Below are 19,841 nucleotides of genomic sequence, written 5' to 3'. Positions count from 1 at the left end.
CACAATCGCAAATCCAGTTCACGCAGAAGTCAGGGAGTTCTGCTGTTCCCGCTGTAGACAGAAAAAACATTCCTCGCAAGCCCTCCCTTCCAGAACATGGACAAGCTCTCTCTTTCTGTCATGACCCTGCGGTTTATTTTCAGAACGTGTCAGGTCGCATTTTTTCCTCACGGAGTTCACATGCGTATCCACATTCAGATATGCATGGCATTCACATTTGGACGCGTAGCTCATATTGACCATTAATAGGCTGACCTCAGGAGGGAGTAGATGTGGAATTGCAGCAATGCTAAAACAACTGATATGACCCAGGTCAGCGTAAAAATGAATCTGACTGTACGTTATGTTTCTGGGGGAGGTAGGCATCACCCCGCTAAGAGGATCAGCACCATCTTTGCTGTGATGCTTTACCCTTTGTGTTAATCAGAGGTTGAATTTCATGCAACACCACATCGGCTTGTCTTAGTTGTGTGTCTATAGCAGTGGTCCCCAACCACCGGCCCACGGCCCGGTCCGTGGGCCACTTGGATTGATGAAAGAAAAAACTTGCAGTACTTACGCTTTATTTATTATTGGAGGTTGAAAAACATGTTACGTTGAAAAGTTATTGGGTTTTCGCCATTACATCCATCTATGATGGACTCTTGACGCATGTCAAGATGCTAATATTAAAACCACAAGCTAGCAAAAAGAGTACAAAACAGACAACATACATCGTATTCTGCACAATAAGCTTTTCGAGGACCACAAAACGCCCCCCGCCCCCCTTGTTGTATGTCATACAAAATCCCCCCCGTCGCCGGTCCACAAAAGTTATAGAATTGGATGAACCAGTTTGCGGCAGAAAAAAGATTGGGTACCACTGGTCTATAAGAAAAAATGGTTGGCAGAATAAGTGCCTTGTTTCCACCCTTTGCTCATTTGTTTTAGTTTGAATAAATCAAAATGATACAGCATCAACAGCGACACTGTTTATTCATCAAATCATTCGGGTTATCGTGTCCTGGCTGCTGATCAGATAAACAGAATCAAGGACTCTTGCAAAGTTGCCTTTGATATACATGAAAAACTCTGTTCTTGTTTATGTCAAGAATTTAAAACTGATTTATCTTTTGACACCACAGAGTATTTGTGTACATTATGTTCGCTTGGTTCCAGATGTTAGTTTGCATGCGAGTTGTTTCGGCTGCTCTGTTTGGAAAGTGTACAGATGTCTGTCTTTGCTCACAGCGGTGGACATGTGACATGGGCATTGTTGTGTAAATCCTGTGAGACAAGCATTTATGCTGATGCTATTGTGTGTTGACAACAGTTAGCATAGACTTGCAGAGAATGCCTCTTTTAGCCACCTCAAATAACACCGGTGCTCAACAAATTCAAAAACAGTCAAAGAACACTTGATACTCATACTAAACTCAAATGAAATATCCGAAAGAAAATCTATCAAAGAGGTTCTGATCTTTTTCAACACGTGTGATGTATTGAACAGAATAACTCTTCCGGGAAAAGCCTGGATGTTGCTTAACTTATCATTACATATTCGGCTTTGATCATCCATCCATCCTTAATTTGTTTTTCTGTCCCCGTATTTCTCTTCATGCATGTTTTGGAGGGGTGTTTGGAGGTCAGGCAGAAGCTCCTCTAAAATGACTCATGTGACCTGATAGTGATATGTCCCATCTTGACATTTCTGTCAATTTCTCCCCACGCTCCTTTCAGTCTGCTCTTGTCAGTGCACGTGGCTTTGCTTGTATCTGTATCCAAATCTTTGCAGAATGTACACAGAAGCACACACGGGATTCTTCAAGAGGAGAGTGGGAATGGGCAAAGTGATGGAGTCAATTCTACTGCTGCGGGGGAAAGAGTTTTCAAGCTCTCAGGGAGGGGGGGGGGCATTGACACTTGTGGTTTGTTGGAAAAGTAGGAGCAATGTGGGTGTTTCAAAATGTTCTTAATACAGGAGAGCTGCACGGGGGCCAAAAGGCGAGCAGGCAAATTGGTGACATGATCTCATTCCTTTGCCATCCAACCATATTTGAGGATGTCTGCGCAAATAGTGCATGTCGCTTTTTCCCAAGACAACACTGTCCATCTGTGATGTGTTGATGTGTCGAGCTTTTTATCTTTGGAGAAGAACGACCCACTGACACTCAGGAATGATGAGGGCCATCTGTTCGACTAATTACCGTACAGTGGTTTATATTTATCAAGTCTCAGCGTGTCCAAGTGTAGCAGTGCATTCACCATCACTTCGATAAACACTAGTTTGAAGTATTCTATTTTTGTCCTCAATCATCAGTTTTGTTTTCACTTTCCGTCTTGATTCTTCGTGTGCTATTGGGATTTTCATTTACACTAGCTTGTCATTATCGAATTTATGACTTTGAATTCCAATTCCTCACACATAACGTATACCATATGGCAGACACCCTTATTTGGTAACGATGCCACAGAAGAACCACTGGGAATTTGCAGAGGCAGTCAGCAAATATTAATGACGACAATGGGGAAATCTAGAATGGAATATATTTGTCTTTTGAGAAAATAATCATCCCTTCATGTACCACTTCCTCCTTTGGGTTGCGCGTAACTGAAGCCCATCCTCGCTGACACCCGGAACTGGTTGCCAGTCACTCGCAGGGCTCACCTGTTCACCTCTGTAGACAATTTAGAGTCTTCTGCTAATTTAAGAAGCATGTTTTTCATATGTGGGATGAAGGCAGAGTTTCAAACCCGGATCTCCCGACCGTGAGGCAGAATTTCACACAAATATCCGGACCCACTATTCGGAACAGAGCAGAGCTCCATCGGGGTGCTGTGTTGAACAATGTGTATAGATAAAATAGAAATCAGATAGGCACAAATAGTGTTTAGTAAACTCGAATGAGCATCTGCTCAGTTGGTCTTAATATGCTGGGAGAGTGTGACTGCATTTACTCTGACAAAGTTAGTGACACTATTTGACATTTTCTACATTCAGAATATGCTCTCTTTTAGATCCAATACAATATCTTAACAGAAATAAAATATTTGAGAAATAAACCTTTATGTTGTCGGTCACTGATGGTGTAGTGGTACATTCGTCTGACTGGGTTCGGTTCCCACTCATTGACAGTGTCGATGTCTGCCCTGTGACTGTCTGGCGACCAGTTCAGGGTGTAGTGCGCCTTTCGCCCGTAGTCAGCTAGGATAGGCTCCAACACCCTCCCGCGACCCTGTACATTATAAGCAGGGTGACCTTTATGTCGTGGTCAGTGATTGCATGATACCAAATCATTTGTAGCATCCAAAATATTATATGAATGGAAGAAAAGAACGAGATTTGTTTTCCTTAAATGCTTCTGCCTTAAATCCTAACTTTGGTCACAATTTCGGTGAAGTTAAAATATCTTAATGTTAGAAGAATCTGCTCTGGCAGTAAAGGAGCACTTCTGTGGCTCGCACCCCTAAAACCTCTGCAAACTTTCATTTTCTTTGTATTCTCTTCCACACATTTGCAGACAAACAACACAAGTACGTATGATGGTTTGAATGAATATGCAATCCGTTTTACACGATTGTGTTTTTTCACCAAGGGGCAATAAACTCATTTATGAAACAGAAGCGTCACACTTTTTGCAAAAGTCCATGCGCAAACCATCTGTTAAGGTTTTTACAATATTGAGCCACATCAAAAAGGAATGGATTGGATTTTTAAAGCAAACATATTGTAAGCCTACTCATTTCTGCAGGAAGACAACTCATTTTGATACAGTAGCACCTCTACACATTAAAGTCTGCATACTTTCCGGAGTAAACCAACCTCTGATAGTGCGTGCAAGAAATGATAATGATATGGTGAAGAACACATCAGAGATCCATCTAATTAAAAAACTGATGATCAGTGATTCAATGTAAAAAAAAAAAAAACAGACTGCACAGTTCACCCTCGTACTGCAACGTCTCACACACACATGAACTTTAGATATCTCCTAAGTCAACTATGAGGAGGATAAATCCTGATTGGTTTTTCGGTCAAGTGCCAGCAAGACCTAGTGACCTCAGCGGTGACTTTGCGAGAGGTCACAGCTTCTTAGATTTGATCCTTAACTTGGGAGGATAAACTAGACTCGACAAGGGCTTCCGCTGAATCATGGGTAGAACCTTGCTGGAAGAGGAAAGGTCAACGTATATCAGGAGGTCTGTGTTTCTGTTCTCGCATCGAAGGCACACGCTTCTGGGCAAGGCCGATGTTACTGGGAACAGTTAATACCCTTAAATGCCATCCAGAGGGAGGTGCAACGTTTTTCATTGTGCAACAGCAAGCGAGAAAAGAAAACTAAACAGGCGTTGTCTTTCATACCACCACCTTGTAACCTTACATAACACTCGGTTACGATATACATACCAGCTGATGTTGTCCGTATAGGAAAAACAATTAAGCAAATGCCAGATTGCACGCCGCTTCCCGGCTTTTGCTTCACATGCTAAACAAGTAGCAGAATGCTTTTATTTGAATGAGTAGAAATGTGAATTCTTTTCAAAACAACACTCACAGATGTCAGTGTCTGCAAAGTTGGTTATATAAGTCCCTGAAAATCCCACCAGCCTGATGTGTTTGAGTTACATTGCTTTCAGTCGAACAGTCTTATGGGTGAGTGATATGAAACAGAAACCATCATTGCTGAATTATGGAAGCGCTTGCAAATTTGCACATGTATCAGTGGTATGGCAAAGGAGTGAACATGCTGTTTTTCCAGGGGGGAGGGGGGGCGGTGATGATGGTGGTGATGAGGAATGTCAGCATCTGTGCTTGGGAATTTTTTTTCTCCATTTTATGTCTTTTTTTCCCTGAGATGCCAGCATATGGACCACTGTTCTAACGTGTCCTTCCACGTGGCCAGGGAAATCCACAAAATATACCACATGAAGTAGTAATAGTACAATTACTGTATCTTAGTTTTTCTGTTTACAGATAAGCACAATTATTATATATAATATATATTTTATATAATATTAATGTGATCCGAGCACAGCCCATCGTGAATTGGCAAGTGAACTGCAAGATTTCCCCTTGCGGGTGATGTAGTCGGTCATGCATGTGACGTGGTCAGTTGGAGGTTGCCTTGCACAAATGACCGTGCGTCCTTGTGTGACCTCCCCTAACAGTTGGGACGCGCGGTTAGGGCAATGTTTTTAAAATGATAAGAATTTTAATTCATTCAATTAATTGATTTCTGCAATGATTTGTGGAAATTGTTTTATATATATATATATATATATATATATATATATATATATATATATATATATATATATATATATATATATATACACGTATATATATGTTCAAAATTTGAGCATTCTATTGAAATTTCTTATTTAAATGTTGCAACTGTTCGATAACAATTTATCAGTGAATAGCAAGTAAAGTTGAATGTACTGTTTCTTTATACAAGGAAACCATACTCAAATATACACTTTTGCACCTTTTTTAAATTACTTTTCATTTTATTTTTCATTTATCCTTTTTTTGTATTATTAAAAAAAAGAATAATTGTTTGAATAATTGCAATTTCAATTATTACTAAAATAATCGTGATTAATTTCTTTTCATCATCGAGCAGACCTACAGTAGGTAGCATAGTTTTGATCAGTTACCATAATTTGGGGGAAAATAATTAATCGACTAGCCAATGGATTGTGTCGACTGGAGGGGAGTAACAGATTGTGTTCAGCCTTAGAAGTTGTACTTTGTACACCAGGTGACTAAAAACCTTTGTTCATGAAGTGCATGATCATTATAAGCCAGACATGCTATTGATATAAACATTTATACACATGTTAATAATATGAATGATAGAAATGTAATGTTTTCTTTGTGGTTGTGTTAATCTCTTTCTAATGTTACAGTTAAAGTCACATGTTTCTTCACTTGTTTGGTCCTGCTCTGATTACACAGAGCTGGGGATTGGATTCCCACGTAAATACCCTGTGCAGAAGTCATCTTTTTCTCTGGTATGGGGTCTGCAAAGGATATAATTACGTCCACACTGTGATTACATAATTTTCTGTCATAAGCAAAACTTCTCCGAAACATCCAAAGGGGAAAAATAAGTTGTAAGAGAGAGGCATGTGTTTCCAGAATTAATGTCTGAAATATGGCAAAGGTTACATTTTTTTCCATCATGGAATGTGGCTTTATTTTTTTTTTACAAAGGCAGTCCACTAGAGTTGATGAACTCATCTAGGCTTATATGAGAGATTACGATGTGTTGAAGTTAATTTCCAAGTGCACTCTACTATATAGGGCCCCAAAGGTCACTGACTGAAACTCAAATTTGTCACTCTTACTTTGTGATAACTTCACACAAACTAGGAGCAGTCCGTACTGTATATGGTTGATTGAAAAAAAAAATACAATGTGTTGAAAGGAAATTGAGTCATATTATGAGGGGTGTAGCTATTTCCTGGATAAAAGCATTGACTTCCTAGAATTAACAGTTCCCCGACAATAGTCAGGCAACCGTTAACTCTCGGAAGTCACTGTCCGAGTCAAATGACCCTATAGTCTCAGTCACTCGAGTGTACACACACACATATATATATATATATATATATATATATATATATATATATATATATATATATATATATATATATATATATATATATATATACTGAAAACAATAAGTTTTATTATTATTATTATTCATTAATATTAATGTGTTTGAATACACACGCGGCCGCGCGCACACGCAGTGGAAATCCTGCTTTGCATCTCAGTGAGCTGTCCAATAGGAACAAGCAGCTTCACTTTTGTTTGCATAGGGTACAGACTGAGGGGGGAGGAGGAGTATTTCGCCTCCTTGTTCCCTCCCTCCTTCTCTTCAAACGCGTGAAGATGAAAAAAAAAAGCCTCGACCCGCCCCCCTTTCCATTCCCATGGATCGTGTTACCAGAGTCTCCTCGACATCTGCTACTCCAGCCAACAACAGTGCGCGCTCCCGCATCTCGAACCCGCGCCTCCGGCACCTCCTGCCCTCTTCCCAGGATCACTGAGCTGTTTTTTTGTGTGTGTGCGCGAGAAATCATGTGGAGCCACTGTGCATGTGCCCTCTACCTTTCCCGGCTTTAGCTCTCCTTGCCGTCGGAGGACGCGCCTCCTGGTCCCCCTCCATCCCGTCCCGTGCGCTTGAACAAACCCGAGCCCGGTGCCATCGAACAAAACACCAACGACTGCTGGCCGCTGGTTTTGCGGGTTTGCGTCCTCGGTTTGCCCCGCGAGAGGACAACTAAGGACGGATGCGCGCAGCAGAGTTGTCTGATGTTTGAGAAGGCTGTCCATAGTGGTTTTTAATTTAAATTTCTGAGAGCATGGAGTCTGTGGAGAAGGAGTGTGGGGCGCTGGGTGGATTGTTCCAGGCGATCGTCAACGACATGAAGGTAAGAGACACATTTTAATAGTCTGTGATCTTGCTGTTGCCGCACAGTTTGTGATCAGAAATAATTTTACTGCCTTTGTGTCTTTCGTGGCCCCCCTCCTCCACTTCTCCATTGCAAACAGACCTGCAGGACAAACTAAGAGATGAAACATGTTTTCCTTTGTGTCATTTGCATAATGTGCAGCAGGTTATGCCCATGTATGATAGTTATCTTTTAAAAATATTCTGCAAGTACTTTTTAATAAATGCCTGAGAGCCTGCACATATTTTTTCTGCGTACATATATTTTCAGTGTCATTATTTATTTGTATGGTGGTTTTATAGTATATTACAAATTACACTCAGGTAACATAATATTTGATAGTTTTCTTCTTGAAAAATGAAAACAAATTAATTAGCACTTTCCCCCCATTAAAGTTGTCGCACTGTCTGTAGTTGAATAAACAAACATGCCTGGCCATTGAATGAAGAAATAAAGTCAGCAATCCTGATCCATTTGCTCATGTTTATTTTGGAAATGTAATACTTTATGATGGAGTTAAAAAAAACAAAAAACAATAACAGCACATATTAATAAAATAAAACATCACCAAGAATTACAAGTAAGATCATTTTATGCCCTCATAAAATGTTGTTGTAGATGACCTTAGTCCTCTTTTATCCCAGCTTGTACGTTTATACTGATTAAAATCTCTCTGTGGAGGGCTGCTTTTCATAATGTAACAACCCTGGAGACAAAAAAACGGTCGGACTATTATATAATGTGCTCTTTAGTGTAATTGTTTTGAGATGTGCCCTTTTTTAATTTAGAAGACCCAAGCACTTACTTTAAGTGAAATAGTTTCTAAAGCAACAAATGTTTGCATCCTATTATATACGACCCAGATTCAAGCATGTGTTTGTTGTGTGCTGGGGGAGGAGGGTTCAAGTGAAGGAAGTTTAACCCGGGTGGTCCGTGGCTGTTCACGTCAACAGATGGAAAGTGTGAACACGTTCATTAGGCCTGAGAGACGACCCTCCAAAAAGTGTTGCTGTAGATTGTCTTACTTTATGTTTACAAGAGCTTTGCAAGTATGCTGGCAGGGGGCCGCGGCGCCTTTGGACTGACTATTTATGGACCCTCTGTCAAGCTCCAACCAAATTAGCTCTCAGCAATTGGGCAGACTCTGGTTTAGTTTCATGTATTTCCTTTTGTGGAGGGTGCACAGTAAAAAAAAAGTTTTGAAAAGCAGATGAATGAGGCTGAAGCCCTGAGTCAGCACTGTCCGTGTCCACTGTCCTAGACAGAGATCTGACCTCATTCCTGCCGCCTGGCTGGTCAGCACAAGCCTGCCAGACCAGCTTTGCCCCCGGGGGCTGCACAGACCCACAGTTTCCTGTGGTGATCTCAATTGTGTGCATAAGACTGATTAATGTTACTGTCTCGTGTGAAGTGCTCATCCACCAAAGCACGTACAAAATAACGCACTGAACGCACAGGGATAGTGTCTTGATTCTAGTTGCACTTGCTGGTTATGTAACTTCAGCAAATAATCTGTCACAATCAGAAAACACTTAAATATAGAGGCAATGTTTTAAGTAACGCCATTATTAACTGTCGTGCGAGTGTAAAATTAACGACTATTTAATAACATCTATAAACAGTAAATCATGCACCTCCCAAAACTTTCTTGATGCGGGATGGACACGTAACATTTGGGAAGCTTCGGAAGAGGGAGAATTGCTGGAGGTGGCTTGAATCAATTGCGTACCTGGTTATTTACTTATTATTACCTATTCATATCTTTGATATTTGTTCTTATTGTTGACATGATGTCATTTTTTGCCATATTGTACTGAGCAGCCAGGACAGACCACTTTTCTCATTATCCCACTGAACAATTTCCATGCATCTATCCATTTTCTAAAAGGCTTGAGCTCATTAAGGTTGCAGGTGAGCAAGGCTACACTTTGGAAACGTCGCCAGCCAATTTCAGGACATTCTTTGCGAATGAAGAGATATCATTTTAAACAAAAATATGCAACCTGAGGGGCATTTCATTTCAAGAGGTTCCACTGTACATAGCACCTTCAAAGGATGACATCTGTATTCTCCTCAGATGGTGGCTGTGGATGAAAAGAGATGTGACATCCCCCACGTTGGCCCTTTGCCTGCGTCCCCCTTTGCCCACGTTCTTTGTCGTCTCCTCCAGCTGTCTTGGCATCACACCCTTCCTTCAACATGGAAGCACAGGATCTACAACCTAATTAGACACCTGTTAGAGAGTGCATGATAGGATGCTGTCTTGCAAACACTTTTACTTGCTAGCTCCTATATCAATTTACAAGACAAAAAATAGCACTCTGACTTTGGTGGCAACCCCTATGGACGACTTAAAGCGCCAGAATTAAATAAATAAATACACCATGAAATGTTTAACTAAAATTGTCTTTAATTAATTGTTTCATTCATTCATTAAATATGTAATTAAATGAATCAGATAAATAAATAAATGCACCATTAAATAATTAAATAAAAGTGTCATTAATAAAATGTTTCATTTATTCATTAAATGTGGAATCAAATAAATCAGTGTTTCTTTAATTAATTAAATTATCAATGATTGTATGTAAAAAATACAATTATTTTTGTATTTAATTAGCAGTGTATCATGAATTTATTTTATCTGTCAAACTCGCCAATCAAAATTAGAGGGTGGGGCTAAACGCTGACAAACTCAAATCTTGTCTAAACCATTGCTTTGGCCTGTAGTTGTTCAAGACATGGCAGCTACGATGATGGAGGACTTTCATGAGCGACCTTGATTGAGCGATCGAGGCTTGCATTTAGTTGTTTTGCTTGAGTATTCAAACCAATTAGAGGGGAAGAGCATCACTAAGTATCAGAATATTTTCACGAGACACTCAATTGGCATCAATCATTCTGGAATTGATTTGCTTTGACTTGGTGCACAGTGATCAATCAGGTGCTAAAGACCTGCCCACCAAACTTTGATTTGAAAGTTTCTTTACTTATATAATGGTGCATTTATTTATTTATCTGATTCATTTAATTCCATATGAATGAATTGTTATGTACGGGCATATGCGGGGACAGCCCGTGAAGAGGGTTGGGTACAGTGGACCCCGGAAGTGGGTGTGTTTTTGTGGTGACGTGGCGTTGTTGTTGTCCGTGATGGAAATAAAACGAGTCGATCATTACGTCGTAGTCTGAGAGTAATTCCGACATAACATTGGCGACGAGGATAATGGATTCCCTTCTAGCACCTCTTTCCCCGTTCCTCGCCCTCCCGGGAGACCCGCCAATTCCATGGGTACGTTGGCTGGAGTCTTTTGAAACGTTCATAACGGCCGCCGGGCTGGCAGACGCTAGCGACGCTCGGAGGAAAGCCCTTCTGATTCACTCGCTCGGTAGCGAAGGGCAGCGGATTTTTCGGACTCTCGGTGCCGCGCCTACATACGACAACTGTGTCAGGCTGCTAAAGGACCATTTTTCGGCCCCTCAGAATGTCATGCTACGGCGAATTGTTTTCCGCCAACGGAAGCAGCAGGCGGGCGAATCCGTTCATCACTACGTGGCTGATCTAAAAGGGCTAGCCAGCCTGTGTAAATTTGGTGTGCTGGAGGACGAGCTGATACGCGATCAGCTAGCGGAACACACTAATAACCCGAAGCTCAGGGAGAAGCTGCTGACGATGCCGGACGACCTTACTCTGTCCAAAGCAGTGGATTTAGCGTTTCACCTGGAGTCAGCAGCAGCGCTGACAGCTCAGCTGACGCCCGCCTCTCATTCCCTTTTCCCCAGACCAATGCAATTAGCTCAAACAGTGGCACCACATACGGACGCTCCAGACTCTGACTATGCTGATGACAACCTGGAAGTGAACTTTACAGCACGCCACGGTGCTACAGCACGCAAAGCCTGTAGTAACTGTGGCTCACCATCACATCAGAGGGGGGCCCCGAACTGCCCCGCTAAGGGACAGAAGTGTCAACGCTGTGGGAAGCAGAATCATTTCGCCCGCGTCTGTCGCTCTTCCTCTGCGTCAGGTAGCCAAGCTACACAACGTGTGCCGGGGAGGCCAGCGCCAACGATCATCCATACAGTAGCCACCGAAACCCGATCAGCTAAATGGTGTACAGTGGAGCTGGATGGGGCCTGCCTCCCACTGCTGGTGGATACGGGGGCTTCCAGGTCACTGTTGAACGCTACAACAGTCCGTCGTCTTTTCCCACACTGGACGCGCACTGGTAGCGCCGAGGATCTGTATGGCTATGGACACTCAAAGATTAAGATGGCTGGCACGATCACGGTGGCTGTTCGTTACGGGACGACGACTCTTCCCGCATTCACCTTTCAAGTGTCTCGACAGGGGGCCAATCTCATGGGTTGGGATTTGTTTAGCGAGCTGGGTTTCGCCATCTTGGACAGTGTGGGAGGGACCATCCTTTCTGTCATCTCACCGTGGCGCCAGAACAGGCCAGATCTGTTCAGCGGTGTGGGCTGCCTCACCGCCTTCAACCATCAGCCTCTCCTCCGACCGGGGGTGCGCCCGGTGATTCAGCCCCTGCGCCGACTGCCCCTCGCCCTGCGCGACCAAGTAACTGCCGAGCTGCAGAAACTCTCCGATGCGGGCATCATAGAGCGCATTGATGCCTCTCCCTGGATCTCAAACCTGGTGGTGGCGAAGAGGAAGTCTGGGGGCCTGCGTCCGTGTGTTGACCTCAGAGCGGTGAATAAGGCAGTAGTCCCGGACCGCTACCCGCTACCCACGGTGGAGGAATTAGCAGCACAGTTCTACAACTCGTCCGTCTTCACGAAGCTGGATCTCCGCCAAGGCTACCTGCAGGTCCCTTTACACCCAGACAGCCGCAACCTGACAGCTTTCGTGACACACGATGGGGTGTTCCGCTACACCAGGATGCCCTTCGGCCTCAGCTCAGCCCCGAGCTGTTTTCAAAAAATTATGTCAACGATTTTCGCTGGCATCCCGGGCGTGGTGGTCTTCTTGGATGACATTGTGGTCCATGGGGCGACACCAGCCATCCATGACGGGCGACTGGCGAGGGTTTTGGAGGTCCTCAGCAGCCACGGCCTCACTCTGAACGAAGATAAGTGCACGTTTGCAGCCCCTGTCATCGAGTTTGTTGGGTTCCGGTTGTCCGCCGCGGGCCTCAGCCCGCTACAGTCCAATGTGGAGGCCGTCCTGCGCCTGGCAGAGCCGTCGTGTCCAGCCCAACTGTCGTCTTTTCTGGGGATGACGGCGTACTACTTGCGTTTCCTTCCCCGGTACTCTGAGACTACATCGCCGCTGCGCGAGCTCCTGAAACAGGACGCGGTCTGGCAGTGGACTCCGGCCTGCTCCGCAGCCGTCCGCCAACTCAAGACCCAGCTCACCTCACCACCGGTGCTGGCATTCTTCGACCTGGAGAGTCCGACATTCGTCACATGCGATGCGTCTAACACAGCAGTCGGGGCGGTGCTCTCCCAGATCCAAGGAGGCACGGAGCGCCCGGTGGCGTTCGCTTCTAGGTCACTCAACACGGCCGAACAGAAGTACTCAGTGGGCGAGCGCGAAGCGCTGGCCTGCGTCTGGGCGTGTGAGCGATGGCATATATATTTATACGGACGCCATTTCACTCTGAGAACCGACCACCAGGCTCTCACTGCCCTGCTCGCCACATCGGGATCGGGTCGCAAGCCGCTGAGGATCTACCGCTGGTCGGAGAGGCTCCAGCCATACGACTTCACCACTCTGTTCACTCCTGGCAAGGAAAACGTCGTGGCAGACCTGCTCTCTCGCGCCAACCCTGTCCCAGCACTCGATTCCCCAAACCCTGACCCAAAGTCCGACTCAAGCCGGGACGCGATGGAGTCCGAATTCATCCTCATGCTCCACGGCCCACTCCAGGCCTCTGTCTCCTTGGAGGACCTACAGATGGCGTCAGAGAAGGACCCTGCACTTTGCCAGCTCCGTACTTACATCCGGGAAGGGTGGCCTGCCAAGGTCCCGGAGCAGTTGGCACCCTTTCACAGGGTCCGGGATGAGTTGACCTGTTGGAACGGCGTCTGCGTGGCTCGGGGGTTGCGCACAGTCATTCCCAGTGACCTCAGGCTACGTGTCCTGGCCATGGCACACGAGGGCCATCTGGGGATTGTCAAGGTGAAGTGCCGCTGCAGGGACCTGGTGTGGTGGCCTGGCATAGATCGTGATATAGAAACAATGGTAAAGGACTGCACAGCCTGCCTGGTTAGTGGGAAGACGGGACCACCGCCCACGCCACCCCTGCAGCCCTTGCAGTGGCCTGCCGCACCATGGGAACACATTCAGCTTGACATCTGCGGCGAGCTTCACGGTGTCCCGCACCATCAACGATTCCTCCTAGTGGCATATGACCTCCATTCGAAGTGGCCGGAGGTGGTTGCCACAGGGTCTGTCACAACTCGGGTGGTCATAGACTTTCTCTCATCTGTGTTTTCTCGTTGGGGCCATCCGAACGCTATCACCACGGATAACGGCCCACAGTTCGCTTCGGCGGAGTTTGCCGCCTTCCTGGAGGAGAAAGGGATCAGACACATCCGCACATCTTTTTACCATCCGGAAGCAAACGGAGGGGTCGAGCGTCTGAACCAGTCCTTAAAGAACGGGATCAGGGCTCACCTAGCAGATGGACTACAGTTTTCAGCTGCGCTGCTCCGCACCCTCCTCCACTACCGAGCAACGCCACACTCGACTACCGGCAGTTCCCCAGCGCTCCTGATGATAGGCCGGGAACTTCAGCTCCCTCTGAACCGGCTGCGGGCCCCAACGGTCACCACACCAGGGGCGACGCCCGGCTGCAGCGCCAGAGTCACGGAGATGCAGCGTCAGATGAAACGGCGGTTCGACAGGAGACGGAGGGTGAGGACACCTGCACTCACAACTGGGGACTGGGTCCGGATTCGCCGGCCTAACCGAGACCACAAACTACTCACATTCTGGTCCGCACCAATGCAGATCGCCATCCAACTCGGGCCGGCCACTTTCAAGCTCACTGACGGGTCACGGTGGCATGCCAGTCGCCTTCGGAAGGTGGCACCGCCCTCGAGCGCCGACGCAGGTTTGGAGGACACAGCATCCATGTTTGAGGACTGCACCTTCCCTGATGAACAGCGGCAGGATGCAGCCGGCCACCCACCTGAACAGCTGGAGGCTTGCCCTGGCCCAGAGGCCCGCCCAACTCGTGTGCGGATGAAGCCGAGGCATTTGAGAGACTATGTTTTGGAGTAATGTCCGTTTCGAGTATCGCCGGTTGGTGACAGTATTTTGCATGCGTTGTGATGGGAGCCAGCATTGACTTCATCCGGTTCGTTTGGGTTTGATTCTTTTGATACATACGCTCCTCAAGGGTTTTTCAAAAGGGGGGGTAAATGTTATGTACGGGCATATGCGGGGACAGCCCGTGAAGAGGGTTGGGTACAGTGGACCCCGGAAGTGGGTGTGTTTTTGTGGTGACGTGGCGTTGTTGTTGTCCGTGATGGAAATAAAACGAGTCGATCATTACGTCGTAGTCTGAGAGTAATTCCGACATAACATGAATGAAACAATTCATTAATTAATGACAATTTAAATTTCATTTTTATTCATTTAATTTTGCCACTTTCATTCCTCCATAAACCCCAAAGTAGGGCCTAAAATGAATGGTAAAGGTCGAGGGATTAAAAGCAAAATCAGTTTTCAATAATACTGTATGCTGACAATATATGTTCACCAGACTCAACATTAGGTTAGTACTTGTGTGTTGCAATTCAACACAAGTATTTTGTAAATGAAACGTGAAACATCCAATGCAGCTTCGGACATCACATTTGGAAGGGGAGGAAAATGTTCGTTAAATTTCCGTAAGGTTTCCTGTAAATTTGCATTGGAATTGAAGATGGGGAATTATGGCAATATTCCTTATTGGAAGCTTTTCGTGGGAATCACTGGAATTAATTGGACATTGAATGTAATTTAATGGAAAAATATCACACTCAGCAAACATATAAATTGTGTTTTGTCATAAGCAGCCATCCATTCCATCCAACACTGGTTGTGTTAGCAGCTGAATTTGATTTCAGTTGACAGTTCAACAGCTGTAGACAAGTCAATCCACTCACCAGATTTGTCAACGTTCTCGCTGCCCATTCTCCTTTTTGATAATTTCATACCTCTCGGTCCCACTGACTGGAACGATATTGTCCGACATTGTTTTTACTTCACCATGCCATGTGTATGCGTGTGCGCTTCTAACTACGTTCTCGACAGTGATTGGCTGTCGCTAATGGCAGATATATGCCATCCTCCAGAAACCAGGAAGTAGCATGTTAACGCCTCAACCAGATGGGCAAGCAAACACAAATGTGGCCCGCCACAAATGTCTTCACTTGTAACAAACGGTTCAGCTTTGGCAGAGCTCTTGAGCTGCACTGATGCCATTCTTGTGATCTTTAAAAGCAAAATACTTCATGCTTTTGCTCTCATTAGCTGGCCTGTCAGTAAAAAGTGAATCTTTCGGTCTTGGCTTCCCCCTTCCCTCTGGGGGATCCGGCCTTGAATGTGTTTCATGTTTGGCTTCTGTTCTTGTAGCTCAAGGCAATGACTGATTAACCTGGGCTAAATCTACTGCATATTTCTTTAAAGACTTGCATGGAGGCACATAATGATGGAAGCACTTATATGGAACAGTATCGACCAGTCATTTAAATACCAGCTCACCGCAATTAAAATGAACAGAAAAGGATGTTTAAGTTCCTTCACTGACTTGATTCCTGCCTCAGGGTAGGAAGTTGATGACAGTTTGCATCCTTGAATCCTTGACTCTATTTCAACCCGTACTGTGAAACAGGACAGCCATAGTCTTGTAACAAGTTGACACAGATTTAATTATGTTGAAGAATATTATGTCTGACTCATTTCTTTTTCTGTTCTTGCCTCTTGGTAGAGCTCTTACCCAGTGTGGGAGGACTTCAGTGGCAAGGCTACAAAACTACATTCTCAACTCAGGTGAGGAGCACTGTTATCAGAGGGTTGACCTTACTGAATGCTTATTGTGAATTCATATGTTATCATATACTATCAATATGTTTCCAGGACAACGATTCTGGCAGCCGTGGCCTTTTTAGATGCTTTTCAGAAAGTGGCAGACATGGCTACCAACTCAAGAGGTTAGGCTGTTTTGTTTTTAAATCAACTCAATGAAAATATGGCTTATACTGTATACTGCATGTACAAACATTTCAGTTCGCTGTTCCTACTTTGAAATTCTCATTTGCATCAATATTTTGAAAAATCTATTTTCAAAGGACTTTCATTGAAAAGTCTGTAAAGTCCTGCCAAGGGGGAGAACATTATCTCGAAATAGTCATTTGAAGAAATGAATGTCAGGGCTGTGAGATCATTCAACATAAATATGTTTTATGATAGGCACGTGATCAATATTAATGTAAAATGCTTTTAGTTAAGTGTTTAGTACAAAAAAAAATCAGAATGCAAACCTCAACCTTGGTTTTGTGCGTGTTGTTGGCAGACACAACAGTGTGGCCTGTAACGAGGTGTTATCGTTTGCTGTCTGAGAAGGGTAACATGAGAACAATTAAGGCCATCATCTGCGCACAAATCAACTGGACTCCCATTCCTTTAAAAATAAGAATTGAAAACATCAACACTGATTTGATTCACTGATTGTTCATTTTTCCCACAGTCAAGCTTCCATCCTAATGGTCACTTTGTGTGCACGCCACGTGAAACTCAGGCCACAGAGGCGAATGTCATTTGGATTTGTATCAGCTCTTTCAACCTTTCATGGCCATTTTGATTCTCTCAATGCTAAACCCGTGCTTTGCTGCCATACTGCCGACTGGGATAAATAGTGCCGGGCTGAGCTTTGAAGTCGAGAAAAATGTTCTCTCAGGAAGGTGATCAGAGGTCGCAAGCCTCTGAGCGTGGGATTGCATGATCCTGAAAGCTCTTGTTTCAGTGGTAGAAAAACCTGCAATAACTTTATGCACCGGGGCCACGACTATTTATGGCCAATGCTGTCAATCTTCAAAATCGTCTGCATTCTCTGATTTTCACTCTAAATGTTTGTGATCTTTGTCAGAGAAAACTTACAGTTGTACTCCCAGGTAGACATTACAATAAATAATACAAGAAAACAAGCAGCAATTATATCCTGTAATTTGGAGCACTGGTAGCAGTGTTTTTTTTAAGATTTTGCTGATCTCTGATCACGTGATCAGAAATCATGGCCAATAAAGTGTTTTCCAAAGTTCCCAAATTTAAAAAAAAAATGTTAAAATTCACAAAACATAATCCAGAGGCAGAAAGATATTGTCACATGTCTACTTATATTATATCACTTTTATTTTTTAATCTTATTATTTATTAATGGTTCTGATATGGGTGTCTGTAGGGATGAACACTCAAAATCAAGTGACTCGACTTGGACTTGGAAAAATTGACTGGGACAGCCATAGTGTTGTTTACATAAACATTCCCTTTTAAGTGTTGTTTTTGGAATAATTTTCATCCTTTTATTGTCAGTTCTCTCTCAATAGACACCGTGCTCGTTTGTCACTCAAAGTGGTTGTGCCTAACACACGGCATGCTATGTTTTTATTGGCCCATGGGGCAGTTCTGAATAAGTCACATGAACCTGGTAAATCTGATCTGACCAAATTGTATCTCATTTGAGAAAACTGTACTTAGTGCTCCACTAATATTTTCCATATAAAAACACCACTGCTCTGCAGTGCGATCGCTGCTGCCTTTACGTGAGCCCCCCCCTCCAAGTCTACAACTACAATAGTCTTAAATCCTCGGGTAAGGCTGCTCAGAGAAGTGACAATCCAAGCTTATTGTTTCTTTGGTCCTAATGAGGTCTGCTGAGCTGCTTTGTCACCCAACTAGGCAGCAGCAGCAGCAGCACCAGCAGCAGGCAGACTAGCCACAGGCACAGCTGATTAACACAGATTTCTTTGGAGTTGATCGTCGAGAGCGATATGTAGGTCAAAACCCCCTGAATGAGTATAGAGTAGTGCGTAAACGCTCCTGGCATGCGCACGCATGTATTAATGAAACTGTACATGCATACACACACGTGTGTGGGGGTGCGCGCGGGGGTGCGTGTGTGTGTGTGTGTGTGTGTTTATATATGGCCAACAGCTGGTATATGGATACCTGATCTTTCACATGCCCACGTGCTTTTAAACAGCATGTATTAGTACTCCCACACTGTCCATGTTTACGCATTGTCACATCTACTTTTTGTTTCTCCACTAACAGCTGAGTTCATTGTGGAGACGCGTTAAATTACCTCATGCGATCCCTGCAATGCATTATTTCTGCAAAATGAAACAAGGTCATTTGGGGTAAGACAATGGAAAGGCAAGATTTCAAAGTAAACACGTGGTTGCAGTCAATCAGAGAATACATCAGAATGATTGATTGAGCAGTTAGATTTACATGAGAGATGGTTCAATAGACGTAGAAAACCCCTTAAGTGTGTCACTCAATAGCGAACTCACTCCACTGCTCCCCTCTCAGGGACATTAAGTTTAGGATTAGTACTCTCATTCTCAAGATATCAACTGTATGAGGAATGTGGGAAGTGGCAAATAATGATAAATGATGAATTAAATAAGAGTCAAGAGAACATGAGGCATGGTTTAGAAAAGGTGTGCAGATGAGAAATGTTGTAAGTGGAATTGGCGACACGTACATGATATTTATTGATATTTATTATATAGTTAAATTGTGAGATGACACTCAAATGCAATTGTCAATTCAAATCCATAGAAAAGCAGGTATTCATCCAACAATATGCTTATTATCGTACTTGTTGTTTGCAGCGGTGTAGAACTACATTGCATTGGACCGCTGCTCTCTGTGGTTAAATTAGGGTTGACCTTTTTTATTAACTGAGAATTAAATAATCAGTTGATTGTGTAGGTTTCACCCATCCATCCATAATTTTTTTTTTTCTATCACTGTTGAAGACCATCCGGGTTGCACGCGAGCTGAAACCTAGGCCAAACTTGACTCGTGGCCAGCGAAGCGCCGGTGACTTATAAACAAACAAACACTCAAACTCACATTCGCACCATCGTTAATTTACAGAGCTAGCATGTTTTGGAATGTTGGAGGAAGCTGGATTGCCATGGAGAAAACTCACAAAAGCACAGAACAGCACATGCCTCCACAAAGCAAGGTCTGAAATGAGATTCAAACCCAGAAACGCTGACCTATGAGGAAGACACATTTCGTGAAAATGATTTTCTATTCTTATTGATTGAAACAAATATGAATTAAAATTTGTTCACAAATTCAATATATTTACGAGAGAGCTGAGTTTTTGAGTTTTTGTCCCTTGGGAATTCTGTTGGTGGCAGCAATG

At 44.0% G+C, this 19,841-nt stretch overlaps 1 protein-coding gene across 3 annotated transcripts in view; it reads left to right on the top strand.

Annotated features, from left to right (window-relative positions):
* Nucleotides 1–6,891: 6,891 nt before the first annotated feature.
* The window catches only part of mtss1la (MTSS I-BAR domain containing 2a), a 30,042-nt gene continuing 17,092 nt past the window's right edge, over nucleotides 6,892–19,841 (top strand). Inside the window, exons 1-3 of one of the 3 annotated variants that reach the window (XM_088299130.1) lie at nucleotides 6,892–7,425; nucleotides 16,389–16,450; nucleotides 16,538–16,611. In XM_088299130.1, the coding sequence (XP_088155256.1) occupies nucleotides 7,357–7,425; nucleotides 16,389–16,450; nucleotides 16,538–16,611 (205 nt within the window). In that variant the 5' untranslated portion in view covers nucleotides 6,892–7,356. The remainder of the gene's footprint in view (nucleotides 7,426–16,388; nucleotides 16,451–16,537; nucleotides 16,612–19,841) is intronic. The other 2 variants (XM_088299131.1, XM_088299132.1) reach the window with 2 other exon arrangements.

Source organism: Idiotropiscis lumnitzeri, chromosome 6, assembly GCF_059441095.1.
Source record: "Idiotropiscis lumnitzeri isolate Australia: NSW breed Sydney's pygmy pipehorse chromosome 6, RoL_Ilum_1.0, whole genome shotgun sequence".
In the NCBI taxonomy this organism is placed as follows: Eukaryota; Metazoa; Chordata; class Actinopteri; order Syngnathiformes; family Syngnathidae; genus Idiotropiscis; species Idiotropiscis lumnitzeri.
The sequence above is the reverse complement of the archived record's forward strand: the minus strand, read 5'-3'. Positions and strand labels throughout refer to the sequence as shown.